Source organism: Fragaria vesca, linkage group LG1 (genome assembly GCF_000184155.1).
Source record: "Fragaria vesca subsp. vesca linkage group LG1, FraVesHawaii_1.0, whole genome shotgun sequence".
Taxonomy (NCBI): Eukaryota; Viridiplantae; Streptophyta; class Magnoliopsida; order Rosales; family Rosaceae; genus Fragaria; species Fragaria vesca.
The window spans coordinates 11124424-11144020 of NC_020491.1; the positions used below are offsets into that span (position 1 = coordinate 11124424).

Here is a 19597-nt window from a genome sequence, read left to right on the forward strand (position 1 = left end):
GGTGGACTTTCAAGAGCTAATAATGCTAACCATTGTCATTCACCAACGAACAACTAAAACCTTATTAAAAAAGAAAAAGAAAAAAATGAACAACAAAAAGTCCAAAACCCAAATGATGGCTGTAACTGCATACGTATATTGTGCGAGACAAGATTTTCCTACCAAATATATGCTGACGTCATCGAGAATAAACCAAACTTTCATCCAATTGGGAAAGGCTGCGGTATGTACGGGCCCCACCGAATTGCATTATGGACGTTAACCAGCCCACTATTCACGTACCATGACAAAGCCCACCTGGCCCACGACGTATGCGAACCCCTCATGTGGGATCCAACGGCTAATGAGGCTACATTTCCCAAACGACGGCGCAGATTTGACAACACTGAGGGAATCTACCGTGACTGCGACACCGCCGTCAAGCTGGCGTATATGACTCGACATTTTCCCCTGAACGGCCGCTTGTGGTAGAGCGTGAGCCGCACTCGCTCTTTGCGCCTTTCCTGCGAAAGGTTGTCAATCGCCCACGCGCCGTAGAAAACAACGTGCCTGTGTGGTCCACTCATCGAGCTAGATATTTATACGTAATTAATTAATTAACAACTTAGGCTTAGGAAACTTAATGTCATTATAAAATAACAGATTCCCCAAAAGTCTAATATTCCAGTATATTCAATAATGGTGTATGTAGCATTATAGTTGGCCAAGAAACTGGCGTTTACTTTGCCATACCATATTACACAATAGGTTAGTGCGTGTAACAATAATTGATCATGTTATTAGAAATTACCATAAAGCAACTGTGAAATGACTGGTTTGGCCATGCAGTAACAATAGAAGGAAGGGGTCATACAACAAGAGGGAGACTCGTAGTCTCGTACTGAATTTCAAAATTTTACAATGGAAAATACAAAAATTCAAATTTTGATTGATTTTAGGTATAAATTCTACTTAGCTAGGTTAAATTTGTTCGTTGAATGAATCGAGTATGAAGAAAAATAAATATGTCAGATGCGTTACGAACTCGATTTGGCATTGAGTCTATGTACAATCATGAGAATTGAATGACGATGCTGTCAATTTCAAAATTTACATATTCAAAATATCAGTAGTGTTCACATAGTCAGTCTGATCAGTCATTGATAAGAGATTTAGTGTCAATTATCATTAGATTTACATTTAAAGATTGAAAACAAAACAACTCCACTTAAAAATAATTCTTTCTACTATTAGCTTTATTAGTGACTTGACTTACCATAAATCTTTTAGTCAGTTACTGACTATACCATCAACTATTTAAAGTTTCAAACTAACCGTCCAACGTCTCCACGAGAAAATCAAAGCGATATAATTTCCCCAATTCACACATTTATTAAAAAGATGCAAAAAAACTAATTACCTTTTGTTGGTGCTTTCCTCGTATTATCTGTGAGTGGAATACACCCGTGAATTTACCATTTTGTACGTGGGTGTTGCACACGAGGACCCTAGAACGCCGAGCCCTGCTGTGCGGCAAAGGCTCGAACCACAACGCGCCAAGGTGTACCCTTTCCGCACTTCTCAGATTTCCCGCTGGCCCATGGCCTGTGGCCCCAAAAACAGCGCCCGGGGACAGGAACGTCTTTACATCTCCAGTGAGCACCCTGGCTATTTATTTAAACAAAGCAAAAATCTAAAACCCCAGCATTTTAAAATTCATACCACCCTCTGAGCCCCACCCTGGTTTTCAACTTCCATTCAACCCCACCTGCAAATTTCCACCTCTACCCTCCCCCCTTCCCCCCATCAAAATGCTCTTTCACCACCCAGGCGAGGGCGGTTCGGTCATTTTACACCGGCTCAGTGGCTTTTCTTTTGTAAAAGCTCTGTGTGTGTGGTTTTGTTGGCTCTGTGAGGCCATTTCTCATTCCCTGTTATCAGGTGGTGGTGGAGGTCCGGTTTCGTCGTCGTCGTCGTCGCTCTGCTTCAGCTCTACGCAAATCGAGACCGAAACGCAGCGTTTAAGGTCCATCGCTACCTCGCATGGTTCAGCCATGGAGCTCAAAACCCTAACCATCGCATCCCCTCCGAAGCAGCACCACCACCGGCACCTCTCTCTGCTCCGCCACAGGTCCGCCGCGACGTACTCTCTCGTCTCTCTTACGCCATTTACATGCTTTTGATGTTTCCAATAACAAAAAAAATCACAGAGTTTCTTTTTGTTTGGTTTCATTTCCTAGCTCACTTCATCATCATCGCCTCAGTATTTGCTTCGCTGTACTTGATTTTGTTCGTTATTTTTTGCATATATGGAAGGCTTGTTTCATTCGGCTTAGATTATGATTATTATTATTATTTTTTAAATTGGGTAAATTTTTTTTTTGTTACTGAGAAGAGAAGTAGTGGTTTGCGTTGTTTTGCTTAGCTTAAAGAGTATCTGTAAATGATTTTGGTCAGGATGAACTAGTTTTCGGTTTTCGGAGTTTTTGACTGTTGTTTAGGAAGGTTGTGGTATTAATGGCGTGTTGAAATCATTTCCAAACATGTTGGAGGATTGGAATTATGGCTTTGTTCTTATTTAGGGTAATATATCTAGTGCTGGATTTGGGTAGTAATTGTTGGGAGCTATGAGAGAATGGAAATTTGGTTTTATTAACGTTTTCTATTTTCATTTGTAATTTTCTGGGTGTGTTTCTATTTTTCTTTTAACCTTTTGAAATTGGGACAAATTTATGTCTATTACTCTGTTTGGCTGTTCATATGATGTTGGAACTTGGATATAGCATATAAACAATGCAATCAAGATTACTTGGCTCAAATGCTATTCTGGATATTTCTTGTTGTTTTAATTTTTACGGTGTTTTTCACTGTGTAGGAAATTTTAAGCAGCTAGTTACCTTCCGCAGACCAAGTTATGTTAATTTTGTTTATGAACTTGTATATTGCAATGTTGTGATGTAATTTGCATTGCTCAATTGTACAGGGGATTGCTGTTTTCAGCCAGGGCATTTCTGGTTCTTGTGGTTTTGTCTTGTACTGTTTTCAGCTTGGCGACATGTGAAAGCTCTGGTAATGGGTTGCACAAATTATATGGAGATGACTGTGGCTCATATGGAGATAACTTTGATGTAGCTCCTGCAGATAGTTTTCTTAGTGGTACCCCCTCGGACAATGGAATGCAAAGAGGCGGCTTCAACAGTGAGAGTGTTTGTAAGAGTTCTCTTTCCTTTTGCTTTCCGTCAACATTACCCTGTTTTCGGGAGCATAAGCTCAAACTTGCTGATAGAGAAGTTTCTGGGAGTCAGTTTGATGAACCATCATGTGTAGGATCAACTGAAAACAGCAATTTGGCAAGTAACAAAAGTTGGTCATCAGACAACGGTATGTTTAAGTTGTTCAATGGGGGGATAGTTTCTTGTTCTTTGATCTCCAAAGAGGCTACTAATGAGTTTTCATCCATTCAAACCGATAGTGCTAATCAAAATGATCTTTCTTCATGTAGAGGGCCTTTGCTCTATCAAAAAAGCACAAGTTATAGGTCGGAGAAGACCACTGAGATGACCAAATCTAACTCTTTTGGTGGCTCTTCCTCACCCCATGTAGAAATTAACCCTGCTGTGTTAGATTGGGGAAAGAAGTATATGTATTTTCCGTCCTTAGCTTTCTTAACTGTGGCAAATACATGCAATGACAGCATTCTACATGTTTATGAGCCATTCAGTACCGACATACAATTCTATCATTGCAATTTTAGTGAGGTTGTGTTAGGACCTGGTGAAATAGCTTCAATTTGTTTTGTATTCTTACCTAGATGGTTGGGCCCGTCCTCTGCTCACATAATTTTGCAGACAAGTTTTGGTGGTTTCTTGATTCAGGCTAGAGGACTTTCCATTGAGTCCCCTTATGGAATCCACCCTCTATCAAGCCTGAATGTTTCTCCCAGGGGAAGGTGGAGTAATAATTTGTCTTTGTATAATTCCTTTGATCAACATTTACATGTGGAGGAAGTAACTGTATGGATATCAGTGTCTCTAGAGCATACTTCCCATTATGCAGAGGCAGCATGTAGCACCAGAAGAGATCAAGGCTTGAATGAGGTGGGTGTACTGAATGTTAAAGATCGTCTTGTTGTGAGTACTGGTCAGGTTGATTTGCCTCTGCTGGAAATGAGGCCCCTTAGAAACTGGGAGATTGGTCCGCACAGCAGTGAAACTATCATAGAAATTGACTTCTCAATTGAATCTAGAGGAAAGATCTTTGGTGCAGTTTGTATGCAGTTGCTAAGATCTTCACAGGATAAGTCCGACACTATTATGCTTCCTTTTGAAGTTGAAGTGGGCCAAACGGCAGTGAATGATGATGATCTTGGAGGACCTATCGTAGCATCTCTTGAGGTTTTACACCCACGGGCTGGCAATGAAGCTGTCGTTGCAATATCGCTGAAAAATTGTGCGCCTTATATTTTGAGAGTTCTTGAAGTAACTGAGATTGCAGATAGTAAAATCTTCCAGATCAAGCACAATGAGGGCCTACTGCTTTTCCCTGGCACTGACACATATGTAGCCGTAATTACTTGTACTGACCTGCATGTTGAAGATGGACAGTGTAAATTACTTGTACTGACAAATGACTCAAGCAGCTCGCAGATTGAAGTTCCTTGTGAGGATGTTGTTCAAATTTGTTCTAGAGGCGGGAAAGATTCCCCTGTTAAATATGAACATCAGTCTGAAAGGAATGAATCTGGTGATTTAAAGACGTTGTTTTCTGACAGCAGCATGCAGCTTCCATCGCAATCCATGGTAAGCAGATTCCATCCCTGTATCTATTTTGAGTTTTGTTTTAACTGGGCCGGCCTTGATTTTAACTGCTATTTATTTGTGGTTTTAATTTTATTTTATATATTATATTCCTAATTTGTTGAAGAAGTAATTTTAAGTGCAAGTTACCATTCATATGTGTGTGTGTGTGTGTGTGTGTGCGCTGAACATGCCATTAGTTGAAAGAAGTAACAGTTCTAGGTTCCTCGCAGGTCATGTCAATTTTTGAAATTTGTCAAAAAGAAAAAAAGGCTTTACAAAAAAGTAATAATAATAATAATAAATAAGAAGACTATGTGTCTAACAATTTTATTGATTAATTTGTTAAACGTTAATAAATTATTTAGTTGCTGCACATTTTTGCATTTGATCTCTATATGGTTTCAGGGTTTCTATAATGACTAATAATTTTCCACAATTTGTTCTTAAGCATTATCATCTACAACTAGAATAATAAAAAGAAAATATTGTGAACTTCTATATGCAGGCAATGGATACAACAGGGGAAGCAGATGAATTGGTGCTACGAAACTGGAAATCTCATGATACCAGTGAAGGCATGTCTGTGCTTGATGATCATGAGGTATTGTTCCCCATGCTTCAGGTGGGAAGTCATTATTCTAAGTGGATCAATGTAAAGAATCCTAGCCAAGAGCCAGTTGTAATGCAGCTTATACTAAACTCAGGAGAGATTATTGATCGATGCAAGAGCCCAGATGGTCTTATACAGCCTCCTTCATCTGGTAGTTTGGTTTGTGAAAAATCTCCTTCTCCGAGTAGGTATGGGTTCTCTATAGCAGAAAGTGCATTGACAGAAGCTTACGTCCTTCCTAATGGTAGAGCATCTCTTGGACCATTATTGTTTCAACCTTCAAATCGATGCGAGTGGAAGAGTTCAGCCTTGATAAGAAACAATCTATCTGGTGTGGAGTGGTTACATCTGAGGGGCATTGGAGGGTCACTTTCATTGCTGCTGCTTGAAGAATCTGAGCCTATTCAGAGTGTAGAGTTCAACCTCAGCTTGCCGATTCCTCTCAACATTTCTTCCCCAGACTTGTTACTTCATGTGGAAGATACCACTCATTCTTGTTTACATCCATTGTCAAAAGAGCTCTATGCTAAGAATACTGGGGACTTGCCACTGGAAGTTACAAGAATCAAGGTATCTGGAAAAGAGTGCGGGATGGATGGGTTTATGGTACAGCCTTGCAAAGGTTTTTCTCTTCAACCTGGAGAATCAGCTAAGGTTCTGATATCATACCAGACTGATTTTTCTGCACCAGTGGTACAACGAGATCTAGAGCTGGCCTTGGGGACTGGTATTCTTGTGATACCCATGAAGGCAAGCCTCCCGTTCTATATGCTCAGTACTTGCAGAAAATCAGTGTTCTGGATGCGCATTAGAAGATACTCTGCGGTAGTATTTTTTGTCGGCTCTTTGATGTTTCTAGTACTGTGGTATATATTCTCCCAGGTGTTCGTTCTTTCCTCCCATGATTATTTGTGCACGAGCAAAAAAAGTTCCTTGGATACTTCTACAAATGCGGCAGGAAAATCATGTGATGTGCATAGCTGTAGAAACAGTAAATTTTCTGTGTCCAGTGAAATGAATAGCTTGCTAAGATCATTTCAGGAAGATAGAACCTTGATGCAGACATCTGTAGGTGGATATCCTCATAAGCAGGCAGAGACCTTAGACCAGAAGAAGTCTGATCATCGTGCCAAACAAAAACAACAAGTTCCTAAACAAACACATGATTTGTCAGATAAACAAAAAATAAAGGGAAGGCCTTCTCGCTGATATCTGAATCTGCATTACTTGAGAATTCTGACGAGCTAGAAGATTCCGAACTGGGTAACCTCACTGTTAAAACTGGAAAGGAAAAGGGAAGAAGGCGCAGGAAGAGAAAGAGCACTGGTTCCAAATTAACAGGACTTCTTGAACTTTCAAGTAGTCAGAGTGGTAATTCCACTCCTTCATCACCGATGTCTCCAGTCACCTCCGTAACACCAAAGCAAACCTGGCAGCTATCTCCTGATGTGGTCCAAGTGGTTGAGGCTAGAAATCCTTTTACTCATGCATCTCACCAACGCTGTCAGAAGAGTCATGTTTTTAAATCTGCTTTGAAGGAAAACTCATCGAAGCCTGGGGTTCCTTTGAAGTATTGCAATAGCCACCCAACTTTTCCTTCTGAAGAGCAGCCTTCAGCCCCAAGAAAAACTCTGGCAAGACCTGTTTTGTTGCCTTCTGCCACCTTTCCTTGTTCCGGCAGGCCTGCACCTATAGTGGGAACCTCAGCTATTTCTCCACATGCTAGAGCCCCTGGGTACAAACTCTATGACCGGAAAAATGTCAAAGCAGAAGAAAAGCCTCGTCTTGGGGATGAATATACATATGACATCTGGGGTGATCACTTTTCTAGGCTTTTGTTGCGTAGGTCCAAGGATACTAATTCTCTGAGCTCCATCAATACAGAGAGTGACCCTGATAGCTTCTTTGTAAAGGGTCCACAAACCCTCATGGAAAACTCTCTACCAAGATCTGTAAGTTCTTTCCATCAAGAGGGTTAATGATAAAAAGTTTAAAATAATCCATCTTCTTTCTCTGCTGGCAGATATCTGTTTAGGTAGCATGCCTTCAGTTTTCTCAGTGCAATTCCGTGAAGGCTTAGCCTCATAATCATCTTATGATAGCAAAGCCTAAAAAGTAACCTAAGCTTAAAAACCTTGAATAATAACACAAATATATGGGGGTTGGGGGGTAGTTTACTTGCAAAATATCTTGATTTCTGGGGAAGGAAATTTTATCTGTTGTCTGTTCTTGAAAGTTTAGTTTGACTACATGTCTACATATGGCTCTGGTGATTTTGGTGGTGCACAGTAAGTGGAGTCGCTGCAAATTAAAGAATTGGGACTTAAAAACTGTTTGGTTTGGTTAACCAATTTAATTCCTTAATGCTGCATGCATAGAGAAAATGTGAAGATGTTTGCAATCAGTTAGTGTTTCCCATCAGACTTGAACATATTCATCTTTTATTGCATGATTCATCCTTGATGAATATTGGAAGAAAAATATACAAGAAATGGACCTCTGCTACTTCTGAATACCTTAAAGGTGACCTGTAAAACTTTTGGAAATAAACTGTATGGGCCGAGCAGCATTTTTAAGGTGCTTGGTTGAATTTTGAATTGTGGAGAGATGGGCACATTCAACTTTCACTATGCTATCAAAATACATTCTTCTGATTCTGAGAAAAATGTTTGTCATCATTATGCAGTATGTTCTCAGATCATCGGCTTTCTTTCAGTTATGTTCTGGCAATTTCATCCTTTTTATGTTGATCATAGGCTTTCTTTCAGCTTCGTTCCAGCAATTTCCACTTTATGGTTGCGTTCTTCTATCACAAGCTTTTATATGCTTCAGTTCATTGTAGTCTATGTACTTCCTATAAAGTAAGCGTGCAATTGAAGTGGATGTGGCTTAAAAAAACATACTGATCTGAACAGTAGTATTCCCAAGATATGACATCAAACAGAAATTGCTGTTATATGTCAGGCCTAGCCCAAAATAGATTTCTAACCTGTGGACATCCAACTGAATGCGAATTTGTACATGGATGTTAGAAATGAAAATAGACCATGCTATTCATTTTGCACACACCCATCGACTGAATAACAAGATATACATCAACACATCTTCTGCTAGCAATTCCTGTTGGTCCTGTCATCCTCTTACCAGTTTTGTGAAATAGACTAACAGGTTTAGGCCCCTGTTCCAGTTCTTATGTGTTGCATGTGGGAGACAATCTTGTTATGGTGATTGTAACTATACCTTACAATCATTGTAGCACAACAACGCATGCAATTACTTCTGTAACTTTCGCAGTAATGGCTGCTTCATTAGGACCGCAGCAACACAATAAGAAATAGTGTCGACGGTGATGGTAGCTAAGAGAATGATAGCTCGTGTGCGCTTCTTCAGAGAAGGCCAGCAATCGAGGAGGATAAAGCCATTAAGATGATGGAGTTGCCAGAGAGAAAACTGAGTCATGGATAACAAGGACTTTCAGGGACCATTTCGATCTGGTGGTAGAGCTAGCACGACACATGTGGTAGTAATAAGAGCTGGCATATATTTCGAACATATTTCATGTAACTGAACAGTGACATTAGCTACTATCTATTAGCCACTCACAACATGCGATCAAAACAGCTGTAAACTAAAAAATTTCCGATCAAAACAGTCGGACCGCCGGTAGGCGAGAGCTGTAAACTAAAATGTCTTTCCAATACAAGTCTAGCTTCGTGAGCACTAACCCAACTATGCTGATTCTTCAAGTTCCTAGCTTCCAGATGTTATTCTCTACATTCAAACTAACAGATGACAGACAAAAACAGATTCTTTACCAAATAGCTTAACCTACAGTCTAGTGACTGACTCCAGTCTATTAGTTGGTTTTGGCCGGGATAAGAAGGTTTGCCGGTGAATGGAGGTGGTCCATTGCTTGGCTAGGGTTTACTGGACCACGTACAACTCCAGCATGGAAGACTAAGACTCAGCCCGTCCTTTGTGTTCCACCTCTGAAAGCTCCTAAATCACAGAAATAGGATTGAGATAGCTACCTTTTGTACATAACTACATCAAATAATTGTACGTATAATATCATACGCGTGCAGTTCATAACACAATTATTAGTCTCGAAGTACAATATACCATAATGCTTATACTCGTATGTTATTACAATATTACTTATTAGTATCTGAAATTGATGTTTTTGTTTGTTGAAAATGTTCTCATAGATAAAATTGAGCAAAAGCCACTGATGATTTGAATTGCTTAAACTTTATGGTTTGGAATTTGAACTCTCTTTCCGCTAATCAGTGTCTATATCAGTCCACTTCAACACATGCATATTGGTCGAAGCAGCAGGCAAAGAAAACTAGAAAAGAATAGGCTCCTAACACAATAATTAGCTTATTTTATATCACTACTTTTAAGCTTTTGCCACACAATTGCTACATATCAAACTCTCTTTTTCCAAACTCTATCTGTGATCAAGTAATGTAATTGTGAATCTCATTTCTCACCGTCGCGTGGAGGACGATGGATTAGACAAAGTCGCTCGCTTTCTTTCTCTCTATGCATGTGTTGCTGCTTTTGCCTTTTTCCTAATGCCTGCTTCAATCAAATCTTCGTATCCATATCAGCAATATTGCTCAATTCCATCTCTTTCACAGTTTTTGTCGCTACAAATCGAGCCCTGACTTTTACGGTGTGCCAATTAACAAGCTATGCCCTAATCTGGGGACCAGAGTGCCACCTTCTCTAGCTAGGACCATCTCGTGAATTTTCTCATTCTGGTTTAGGGTTCTAAGCAATTCTGCAATTGTACCCTTTACTCCTTTAGCTTTATGGAATAGGGATGCCCCAGTTCTTTAGGTCCTTTTTATGCCGACTCATTTTCAAGCTTAATACGTACAATAGAAATTTAAAGCATGGATCGCACCATGACAATCAACATTCTATTATCATTTGATTCATTTCATTCTATTGTGCTTCACATGTTGTACCACCCTGAATGACAATATCATTGGCCCTTTGCTAGGTGTTTAATTTAGCAATAATAGATGTTTAAAGGGTTGGATCACCTAGCCTAAAAGCAAATGTCTATGATCTATCATCTTTGGATATAATGGCTTAATTATGTGAAAAGGTCGTCATTGGTACGGTCCACACCAAAATGAGATTAATACAAATAGGAATCAAATTAATAGTCTAGGTGGTTCATGGTTTACAATTTTACATATCTTGGCGATAGGGTTGGTAAGGATCGACTAAGGATTGAGGAAGGTACGTACAATTATTGTTTTAGTAGTGTGGCATGATGCATGACTTAGCGTTCACCATGTCCCCTTGCCACCACAGACTTTCACAAAGTGTCACTTCAGGCTATGATTCTAAAACCTTTAACTTTCAACACCGCCAAAGCTCGCCTATACTTCGATGAGTAACACATCTCTTGTCACCCGTATCTATCAATATATTAATATATATTAATACGACGAAGACATTCAGAAACGAACGTAAAAAAAATTAAAAAAAGGGCAGACATCCTTCCTAACAACTGCATTAGGTGCCCCATGGGGCTACGCTTGTCGGACGGAGAACATAGGCACCCCATAAGGCGTCGCAATAAAGATGAAGGCCAATCTGATCGAAGTCGAAGGTCTGGCCGGTGATCGGGCCTTCACACACCGTCAAGGTCATCTGTAAACTCGTGGCATGCGAGTCCAATGGCAAAAAGAAGCTCAAGATCAAGGCATGGACTCTGTCTAGCAAGAGCAGCACCACTGTTAGTTCTTGATCGAGTCAAGAGGATGGCCAACGACTACCAATCCTCAGTTTTTTTTGTTTGCGGACGCTCGTTTATAATCAGGCCTCATTGTTATGATTTTATCCGATATATTGTAATGAACAATATACCATAAAAAAGAAATTGTCTCGAGTAGAACGAAGGGCCGGAACAATGTTTAAGCAGTACACCATCATATATTGCACAACAATGTGGCAAATTGCATACACTTACTTTCATATTTGGTCACGCCACACTAAAAGAGGGGGTGTGCTAAGAATACAATTAGCACATCATCTATTTCAAGTCTTTTTGTCGCACACCTTGCCTCATATGCTTGATCCATGTTAAAAAGTTAGAAAATGTGTTAACATGAAAAGTAAAACATGTTTAATGTTGAGATTGATGCTTTGATTAAGAAAATGATTTGTTAAGCTAGGCCATAGAGCTATATATACGAGTCATTACTCGAGAGAGAACTCCACTTTTCGATCGCCCGACAGAAAGGGGTATACAGAATGATGTTAATTGGATGAGTTGGTAGAACTTAGAAGAAGTATGTAGCAAATTGGTAGCTCATGAGAGTGAGAGCTAGGCATGCTTTGCTTCAACCATGCAGGCACATGTATAAAATGCAGACGAAGTTGCACGCTCACGTGCTTCTACTAATACAAAAATGCAGTGCATCATTGAGCTCAGACTCATGTATGCACCTAATTTTGTTCTTTTGATCATGTCCTATTGAGCCTTTAGATTATTATACCCCGGCTTCGTGTTCTTATAATATTCAAATGTGTAACAGTAGTGCATCGGGAATGTCTAGCCAGTTCTCAAAGTCTTGCTTTCTCGATCAATCTCTCTGTGATGGCTATTTTGTTTGGTTTTTTTCTTGTCTTCAGTCTCTTTTGTTTTGAGTTAATTGGAGTATGCTCGACTGTTATATATTTGTCGCCTTTGTTGGCTCTATGGAGATCAAATCAAGCCTTGTATGTCATTGTAATGGCTCAGTTCTATTGGAATCATTTCAATTCTGGAAAATCTATATATCTTGGACAGCAACCCTAAGAACAAAAATGGGTTTTGTGATAGGACATGCATGTGTAGCTGAATGGTATTTTTTGTTCTTCTTCTTACTAGTCCCACATCGTGAATGATATGTCATTTTCTTCTGTATCAAAACCAACCTTGTATTTTCCTGGTTAGCCTAGCCAGTAGCTAGTGCTATCCAATTTGCATCCTCAGCAAGAAAATATCTACTTATTATAGTATGTGTTCTTGTGCATGCATTGAATAGTTTGCTTGAATTTGAAGCAAGCGGAACTTAAATTTCAGAGAAAATATTTAGATTCGCATGCATTATTAAGTTGTATATGATCCAAAGTTCTTCGCAATTAGTCTTGCCGGGTAAATCACGTATTTCTGTTTGATGTTATCAATTAATAAAGTCATAATGTGAGTAGTTTGTGGAGTACGTCAATGTTTGTATGTTATCCCCTGTCTTCATGTTCCTGATGCATATAGCCACATTGAATAATTCAACATATATTACAAATTTACAATAATTGAAACTAAATTCCATTAATAGTTTACAGTACCAGGAAAATTAAGGCTTTTATAACAAATCAATATGATAGTGAATACTGAATACACTACGATAGCAATATATCATTCCACTGAAGTGTCACTAGCTATATCATTCAAATAAGTGATAAAATGAAAGAATGGAAGTATGCATATGATGGAAAACTTAATTAGAGTATTAGACTATCAAAAACATCTCCCCGGCCACTAAATTCCTCGAACTACCTCAAGTTGATCTTTTATTTTCTTCTTTTTATAGAAGATGATCAAATATTTGTACGTGTAGACGAAATACTTGAAAGAGAACTCTTTATCAAACCTCCGCAAAGGCATTCATGGCTGGAGGCTAACAAAGTGAAAGTTGCCAACATATGTGTGCTAATTAATCAGTTTAACAACCTCAAGGTACTTAACGTCTACCTTCTGAAAGTGTAAGTACGTACCAAGCCACCAACAATTGGGGACCAAAAACATCAATTTGGTACTCTAAAAGTGTTTATAATGAGAAGCTTATTGCAGATCATTAAAACAGTTGCGGATCGATGGATGGCCATGTTTAATTGCTTGCTGTATATTATTATCATCTCCCAGGTACAGACAGATACACTGATCTCATATATTCAATGAGCTTTAACTGTATGCCTTTGTAAGCAAGCAATAGCTAGCCCCAACATAACCTTTAATGATGGAGAAAAGCCAGTTGTTAACTTGATATGGAAATAGTGATGCAAGAAAGGAGATGATCCCGTTGATGTTGATATATGTCGACTTTCACTGATTAATTAAACATGTTTTCATTAGAACCACTCTAACCCAATAAGCTAATTCATTAGAATAATCACATGAAAAATTTTATGAAAATGAAGTTAGAATTACTTGACTGTGTTTGGTGAAGAAGCTGATTCTAATTTCCAGCCAATGCTGAAGTGTTACCCTAACATCAACATTATTGGAATCAATTCCCTGTTGAACCCTACCCAATAGTAAGGAAGCATCTAGGAAGCATCTAATCATGTCTTTCTGTTTTTGCTGGCTACCACCTTTTGTCTTCACAGATATTAGCTACCATATTCTACATCTTAAACTTCAAAATTATGTGTTTGAGGTTACCATGAAATATACCTACTAGGCTACTACCATATTTGCTACGTACCTTACCCAATACTGGAAATTTCCATTCTTGATGCATTTTAATGGATGGTATTCGAGTTTATGACGTAAGTATTAATGAATGCATACGTTTTAAAATAAGTTCATTTGAAGTAAGAGAATGATAAAGATATATGAGGTAAAACACGTATATATATATATATTCTATTTGTATATATCCAATCTTTTGAAATAAAGATGCTTTTGAATGACCTTATATCGAGTATAATATAATAATAAGTTTATGGTTTTACCACTAATCTAGCTCCAAAATCCAAATTGCTGGTATTCTCAAAGGAAATACCATTCTTAAAGATCCTAGAAGGAGACAATATCCCTGAGCGTTAAAAGACAACAAGCCATACCATGGGAAACTCAGTCAATTATTTCTAAATCAATTAATCTAATAAAACCAGTGCAGTTTGGTTTAAGAATTGAGTACACAAGGGAATCCAAAGTGAAGGCACTAAAAAGAGGAAAATAAAAAAGAGCATAAAGAAGATTGGTTGGTCATGAATTATGATAAGTAGTAGTAGGAATCAAAAGAGGAGTGTGTGAGTGTGTGAGTGAGTGAGTGCATGTTGCTTCATGATTATGAGAGCAGGTTGTCACACACAAGCACAAAAGCCTAAAGTCACAACTTGCATCACCACTACTGACAGGTCACTCTCCTCTTTCTCTCCTCAAAGAAGAAGAAGCAGAAGCAGAAGCAGAAGCAGCACTAAAACTTTGAAGCAGGTGAGTCTTAGAGAGAGTGTGTTTGGGTGTTTCTGCTTGTCTCCAACGTCTCTCTCTAACTTTGATGTTTATTACTCAGATTATAATATATTGTTCTGATTTCTGAAAACTGATTTGTAAATCTTCTGGTTGCAAATATAATAATGCTGGTACAAATTGTGAGTTGGTTTTTGTCCATCTGTTACACTTTTCTTGGATGACTCTCACCAGCCTCGAAATCTCGTCGTTTTCTGCTTCCTCTCAACTTCTGTGGGCTTTTCCTGCTTTCTTTTCTCTCACTCTGTTTGAGATATAAACAAAAACACTGATAACTTCAGCCATTTCAGTTTCTGGGTCTCTCTCTTCCTCATTTCAACTTTTCCCGCTCAACTCAGCATTATGAATATCAAAATGTATCTGCCCTTTTTACTACTCTGCCTTCATATATTGCTCGACTTTACAGAACCTCAAATTTAGGTAGTGACCCCGTTCATCTTTTTTTCAGGGTTTGTTGAATTTGTGTCACTGTTTCTCTCATTTTCTTTAAAAAAGATGAATACCAGAGTCCGCACCAATTTTCAGAGCATGAAAGCTGCTTCAAATAATGATAAAGTAAGCTTCTTTCTTTTTCTTTTTTTCCTTCATGGTTCTTGTTTTTTTTTTACTAAAGCTGATGACTGGTCCAACTCATGTAACAAATTTCGAGATGAGTCTTCTAAAGCTTTCTGAATCCGAAATGGGGTTTTGTAGTTTAGATGAAAAAGGAAAGGTTTAATCCCAAAACAGTTTCCTGTCAAGTTCTTCATCTAAATCCAAAAGTAAATGAGCGCCACTAAATATTCCTTTCCAATTCTGCTTAATCTTCTACTAAGCTGCAAAAAGTACAGCACTTTTGATCCAAATCCAAATTGGGTTCTTTTGCTTCCCTCAAGAAACGAATAGTTTCTTTCTTTTGTGTCTTCATTTAACATTGTTCTAATTTGTATTACAAAGAAGGAGAAGATGGAGACTCAGAGGAAGAACAGAGTGATGGGTTCTGAGAGAACTGGGATCAATCGACGTAAATCAAATAGAGAAAGAAAAATGGCATTGCTGCAAGATGTACACATTTCAATTAGTTTGGTTTCTTCTGTGATAGATGCTGTTTTATTGTATAAGTACTTCGAAATTTATTGGTTTGACTTATTGGTGTGCTTTGAAATTCCCAGGTTGATAAGCTGAAGAAGAAGCTGAGACATGAAGAAAATGTTCATAGAGCTTTGGAGAGAGCTTTCACTAGACCATTAGGGGCTTTGCCTCGTCTTCCTCCGTATCTTCCTCCATATGTTAGTACAATTTTTGCACTGTTTGTTCAATCTGACTATCTGAGAAAATCCCAGATGAAAACTAGGCCAAAATTGATTATTGTTGATGAGTTGAGTTCACTTGGTTGTGTTATATAGTGATGTGAAGTGTTTGATTGTTTTGTTTCAGACATTAGAACTTCTGGCTGAAGTAGCTGTTTTGGAAGAGGAGGTTGTTAGGCTTGAAGAACAGGTTGTGAATTTTAGACAAGGTTTATACCAGCAAGCTGTGTATCTATCTTCAAAGAGGAATGTGGAAAATTTGAGTGAGTCTCCAATTGAGCTGGCCACCCCAATTAGAAGTTCTAAGCATCAGAGATCAAAATCTATGTCACATAATGAGTTCACATCAGTAATATCAGCCAGCAGGCCTAGTCAACCTTCTCTTGGTAGAAGTGCTTCTAGTCGAAAGCTACTGTCCACTGATATCACCTCCGGTAATTGCTCTAGTAGGCAAGTCAGTAATGGAAAACAAATCACCAGGAAGCCCATTTCATCCTGCACACCTATCTTAGAAGATGTGAGAGGGAAAGAGAATCGGTTGTGTACTAATGCTGTGAGGGATAAGCAATCACCTGACAAGAAAATTGCCAAAACTGTATCAACACCAGTGAAGAAAACTCCCACCAAACATGAATCCATGCCGAAGTGTTTGGATCCTTTGAAGTTAGAGGTACATTATACTAATTCTTTCTTAATTTTAACATATTGTGGACTGGTTATTCAGTTGTGTAACGTCTTTGATTGTACAGCTAGAGTGCAGGTTAGTAGACCAGGAAAAAGCACATGAGAGTTCATCTGGTTCTTCAGATGATAGGACAATGGATACAGATACCACTCCGAATAAAGTATCCGAGGAGATTGTAAAGTGCTTGTGTAGCATTTTTGTGAGGATGAGCACTTTGAAGGATAAAGTAGAGGAATTGGAGAATGGAGAGACGGGGTTTCGAGATCCTTATGAGATTGGTGTAGGATCGAGACCAATAGATGTTGGTCCCTATCAACATCTTTGTTCATTTGGTATTGGTTCAATTGATCTCAACAGAACAACAAGTGCATTGATGCTGATACACAGACTAAAGTGAGATATTATTAGCATGTTCAATATTATTGATCATGTATTAGCTGAGATTGTCTTTTAACTTTTCTTTCAACAACATCCAGGTCTCTACTTGAAAAGCTTGCTTCTGTGAACCTAGAGGGTCTAACTCATCAAGAGAAGCTTGCATTCTGGATTAACACTTACAATTCCTGCATGATGAAGGTACGTGATCTCTCTCTCCTCCTCCTCCTCTCTCTCTCTCTCTCTCTCTCTCTCTCTCTGTGTACACACTGTAACACACACAAACACAAACACATATACGTATCTATATATATGAAAAAAGTTGTCCCAAATACAATTTTACACACTTAATGTCCAAGACTTCGGGAAATTCTTTTTGAAAGTCTGCTTTTTCTTTACCTGGTGTAGCTAAACAACTGTTATACTGAAAACAGTTCCTCTTATAAATGCTGTAGGCTTTTCTGGAGCACGGGATACCTGAGACTCCTGAAATGGTTGTAGCACTAATGCAAAAGGTAAGGGTTGGTTTACAATATATGTCCAATGGTATATAGTCATTTAACTTTAACTTTACCCCTATACCAAATTCCATTCTTCAGTGTGCTAGCTGCTTCTTTTATTACTATATTGTTTGTAAATTGACTTTGTCTGTGTTTGTATTAAGGCAACAATAGCTGTTGGGGGACATTCTCTGAATCCAATTACAATTGAGCATTTCATTTTGAGATTGCCTTATCACTTAAAATTTGTAAGTAGATTCCACATTATTCTGTTCTTCGAGTTGACCAACTTTTCTCAAGTCTTTTGTGTTTTCTGATTCTTACATGCCAATTAAGTTTCAATTGTTTCTCCTGTTAAAACAGACATGTCCCAAAGCTGCAAAGAATGATGAGATGAAAGCTCGGAGCATATTCGGATTAGAGTGGTCTGAACCCTTGGTTACATTTGCACTTTCTTGTGGAAGCTGGTCCTCTCCTGCTGTAAGTTCATTTGTTTCAAATTTTATTTGATACTGTGGAGTTGGCAAACTCTGACATTATTGTGTATCTGGTTGGCAAACTCTGACATTATTGTGTATCTGTATCATCATTCGAATGTGACATGCATATCGCTGACTGAAGAACATATGAGGTTCATTTTTGAGTAAATCAGTACAATGCTGCTAGGCTTTCTGCAATTGATTGTTATACTTAATCATGCTGCATTAGATTTGCTAGTTAACATCCTTGAGATTTGGTCTATAAGTTTACTTTAGTTTATAGACATGCAAGTACTGATATGTCAAAATCTTGTTAAACAAAGGCGAGGGTGTACTCTGCAACTCATGTCGAAGAAGAGTTAGAAGCAGCGAAAAGGGACTATATACAGGCAGCAGTTGGATTTTCAAGTGAAAACAAGTTGATAATCCCCAAACTATTGGATTGGTATCTACTTGACTTTGCAAAGGATTTGGAGTCACTGGTTGATTGGATTTGCATGCAGCTACCAAATGAATTGAGAAATGAGGCAGTTAAAAGTCTTGAAAGAAGGGGAAGAGAGCCTTTTTCACAGTTGGTGCAAATAATGCCATACAATTTCAGTTTCAGGCTGCTCCTAAAGCGATGAAACATTTCATGTTTTTTTTTCTTTGATTCTTTAGTTTCCATAGTGAATATTGGATATGGTGGGTTTGTATATCAATATAGTAAACATGTGCAGGCACATATATGCAAGAACTTGTGGGCAGATTGATTGGTTTTCTCCCACATTAATTTTGAGCTTGTTCACTACAACTGGAAAGTTGAATTTGAAGATGAGCTGATCTTAGTCACTAAATCTGCTTCTTTTATTTTATCAATGTTTTTCAATCAATGAACCACAATTCTTTAGTGGTTTAAGAATGATAAGTACTACTAGATGAACCATATTTTTAGTTGTCTTTATTGTGCCTTCTGATGAGTACCAAATTTCATTTAATCAAAAAATATTTGATTAATTCTATTACAGAATGAATTACTTTTACCAACAAATTGCTGCATAAAACAAAAATTATCTGAACTACTTATACTGACAAAATGGCCACCAAATTCACAATGCCAACAAAAAGTCATCTGTCACTTCAGTTCTGTATGTCTATCTATGTGCATCTAAGGTCTATCTATGTCACTTCAGTTCATAATGCCAACAAAAATGTTGCTGTCATCATTTCTCTCATTATATTTAGGTTTAGGTAGGAGAAGAGAGTAGAGACTTCACATGAGAGAAGCTTTGAAATAAACTCACACTTGAAATTGTATCTCAGCATCTCTGAGTTGCTTGAAACTCATTTCTTTAGACCCCAACTCGAGTCTTTCATAGACACCCGCAGAGAACACACAAGAACTAGTGCATTACTCAATGCACGATTCTGTTACATTACCTTAAAAAATGTAGCGAAATTGATACGAAGTATATTAACGAAAAACTTCATTCGAGTGAGGGATTCCCGAACCCAAAGAACTTGTTTGACACCATTTCTCTTGTTATTTTGGGTTTTACCGTTTTATAGAGACTTCATACTTGTCTAGCACTTGATTGGCTTATCATTCTCAGAGTAAATATTAAACAAAAAACAAA

At 38.2% G+C, this 19597-nt stretch overlaps 1 protein-coding gene across 1 annotated transcript; it reads left to right on the plus strand.

Annotated features, from left to right (window-relative positions):
* Positions 1-1904: 1904 nt before the first annotated feature.
* On the plus strand, positions 1905-18607 carry LOC101295278. Its single transcript, XM_004289181.1, has 13 exons — positions 1905-2110; positions 2963-4859; positions 5284-6115; positions 6580-7340; positions 15590-15697; positions 15805-15921; positions 16070-16612; positions 16692-17020; positions 17104-17203; positions 17458-17517; positions 17667-17750; positions 17866-17982; positions 18305-18607. The coding sequence occupies exons 1-13, from the start codon at positions 2034-2036 to the stop codon at positions 18605-18607; spliced, it is 5328 nt and encodes a 1775-aa protein (XP_004289229.1). The 5' UTR covers positions 1905-2033.
* Positions 18608-19597: the final 990 nt, after the last annotated feature.

Bases quoted from the DNA above. Each gene is read 5' to 3' on its own strand.
- LOC101295278 (XM_004289181.1), top strand. From the start codon at position 2,034: ATGGAGCTCAAAACCCTAACCATCGCATCCCCTCCGAAGCAGCACCAC. The intron at 15,698-15,804 runs GTACACATTTCA...TGAAATTCCCAG, and splicing joins AAATGGCATTGCTGCAAGAT to GTTGATAAGCTGAAGAAGAA. The intron at 17,983-18,304 runs GTAAGTTCATTT...TGTTAAACAAAG, and splicing joins GAAGCTGGTCCTCTCCTGCT to GCGAGGGTGTACTCTGCAAC.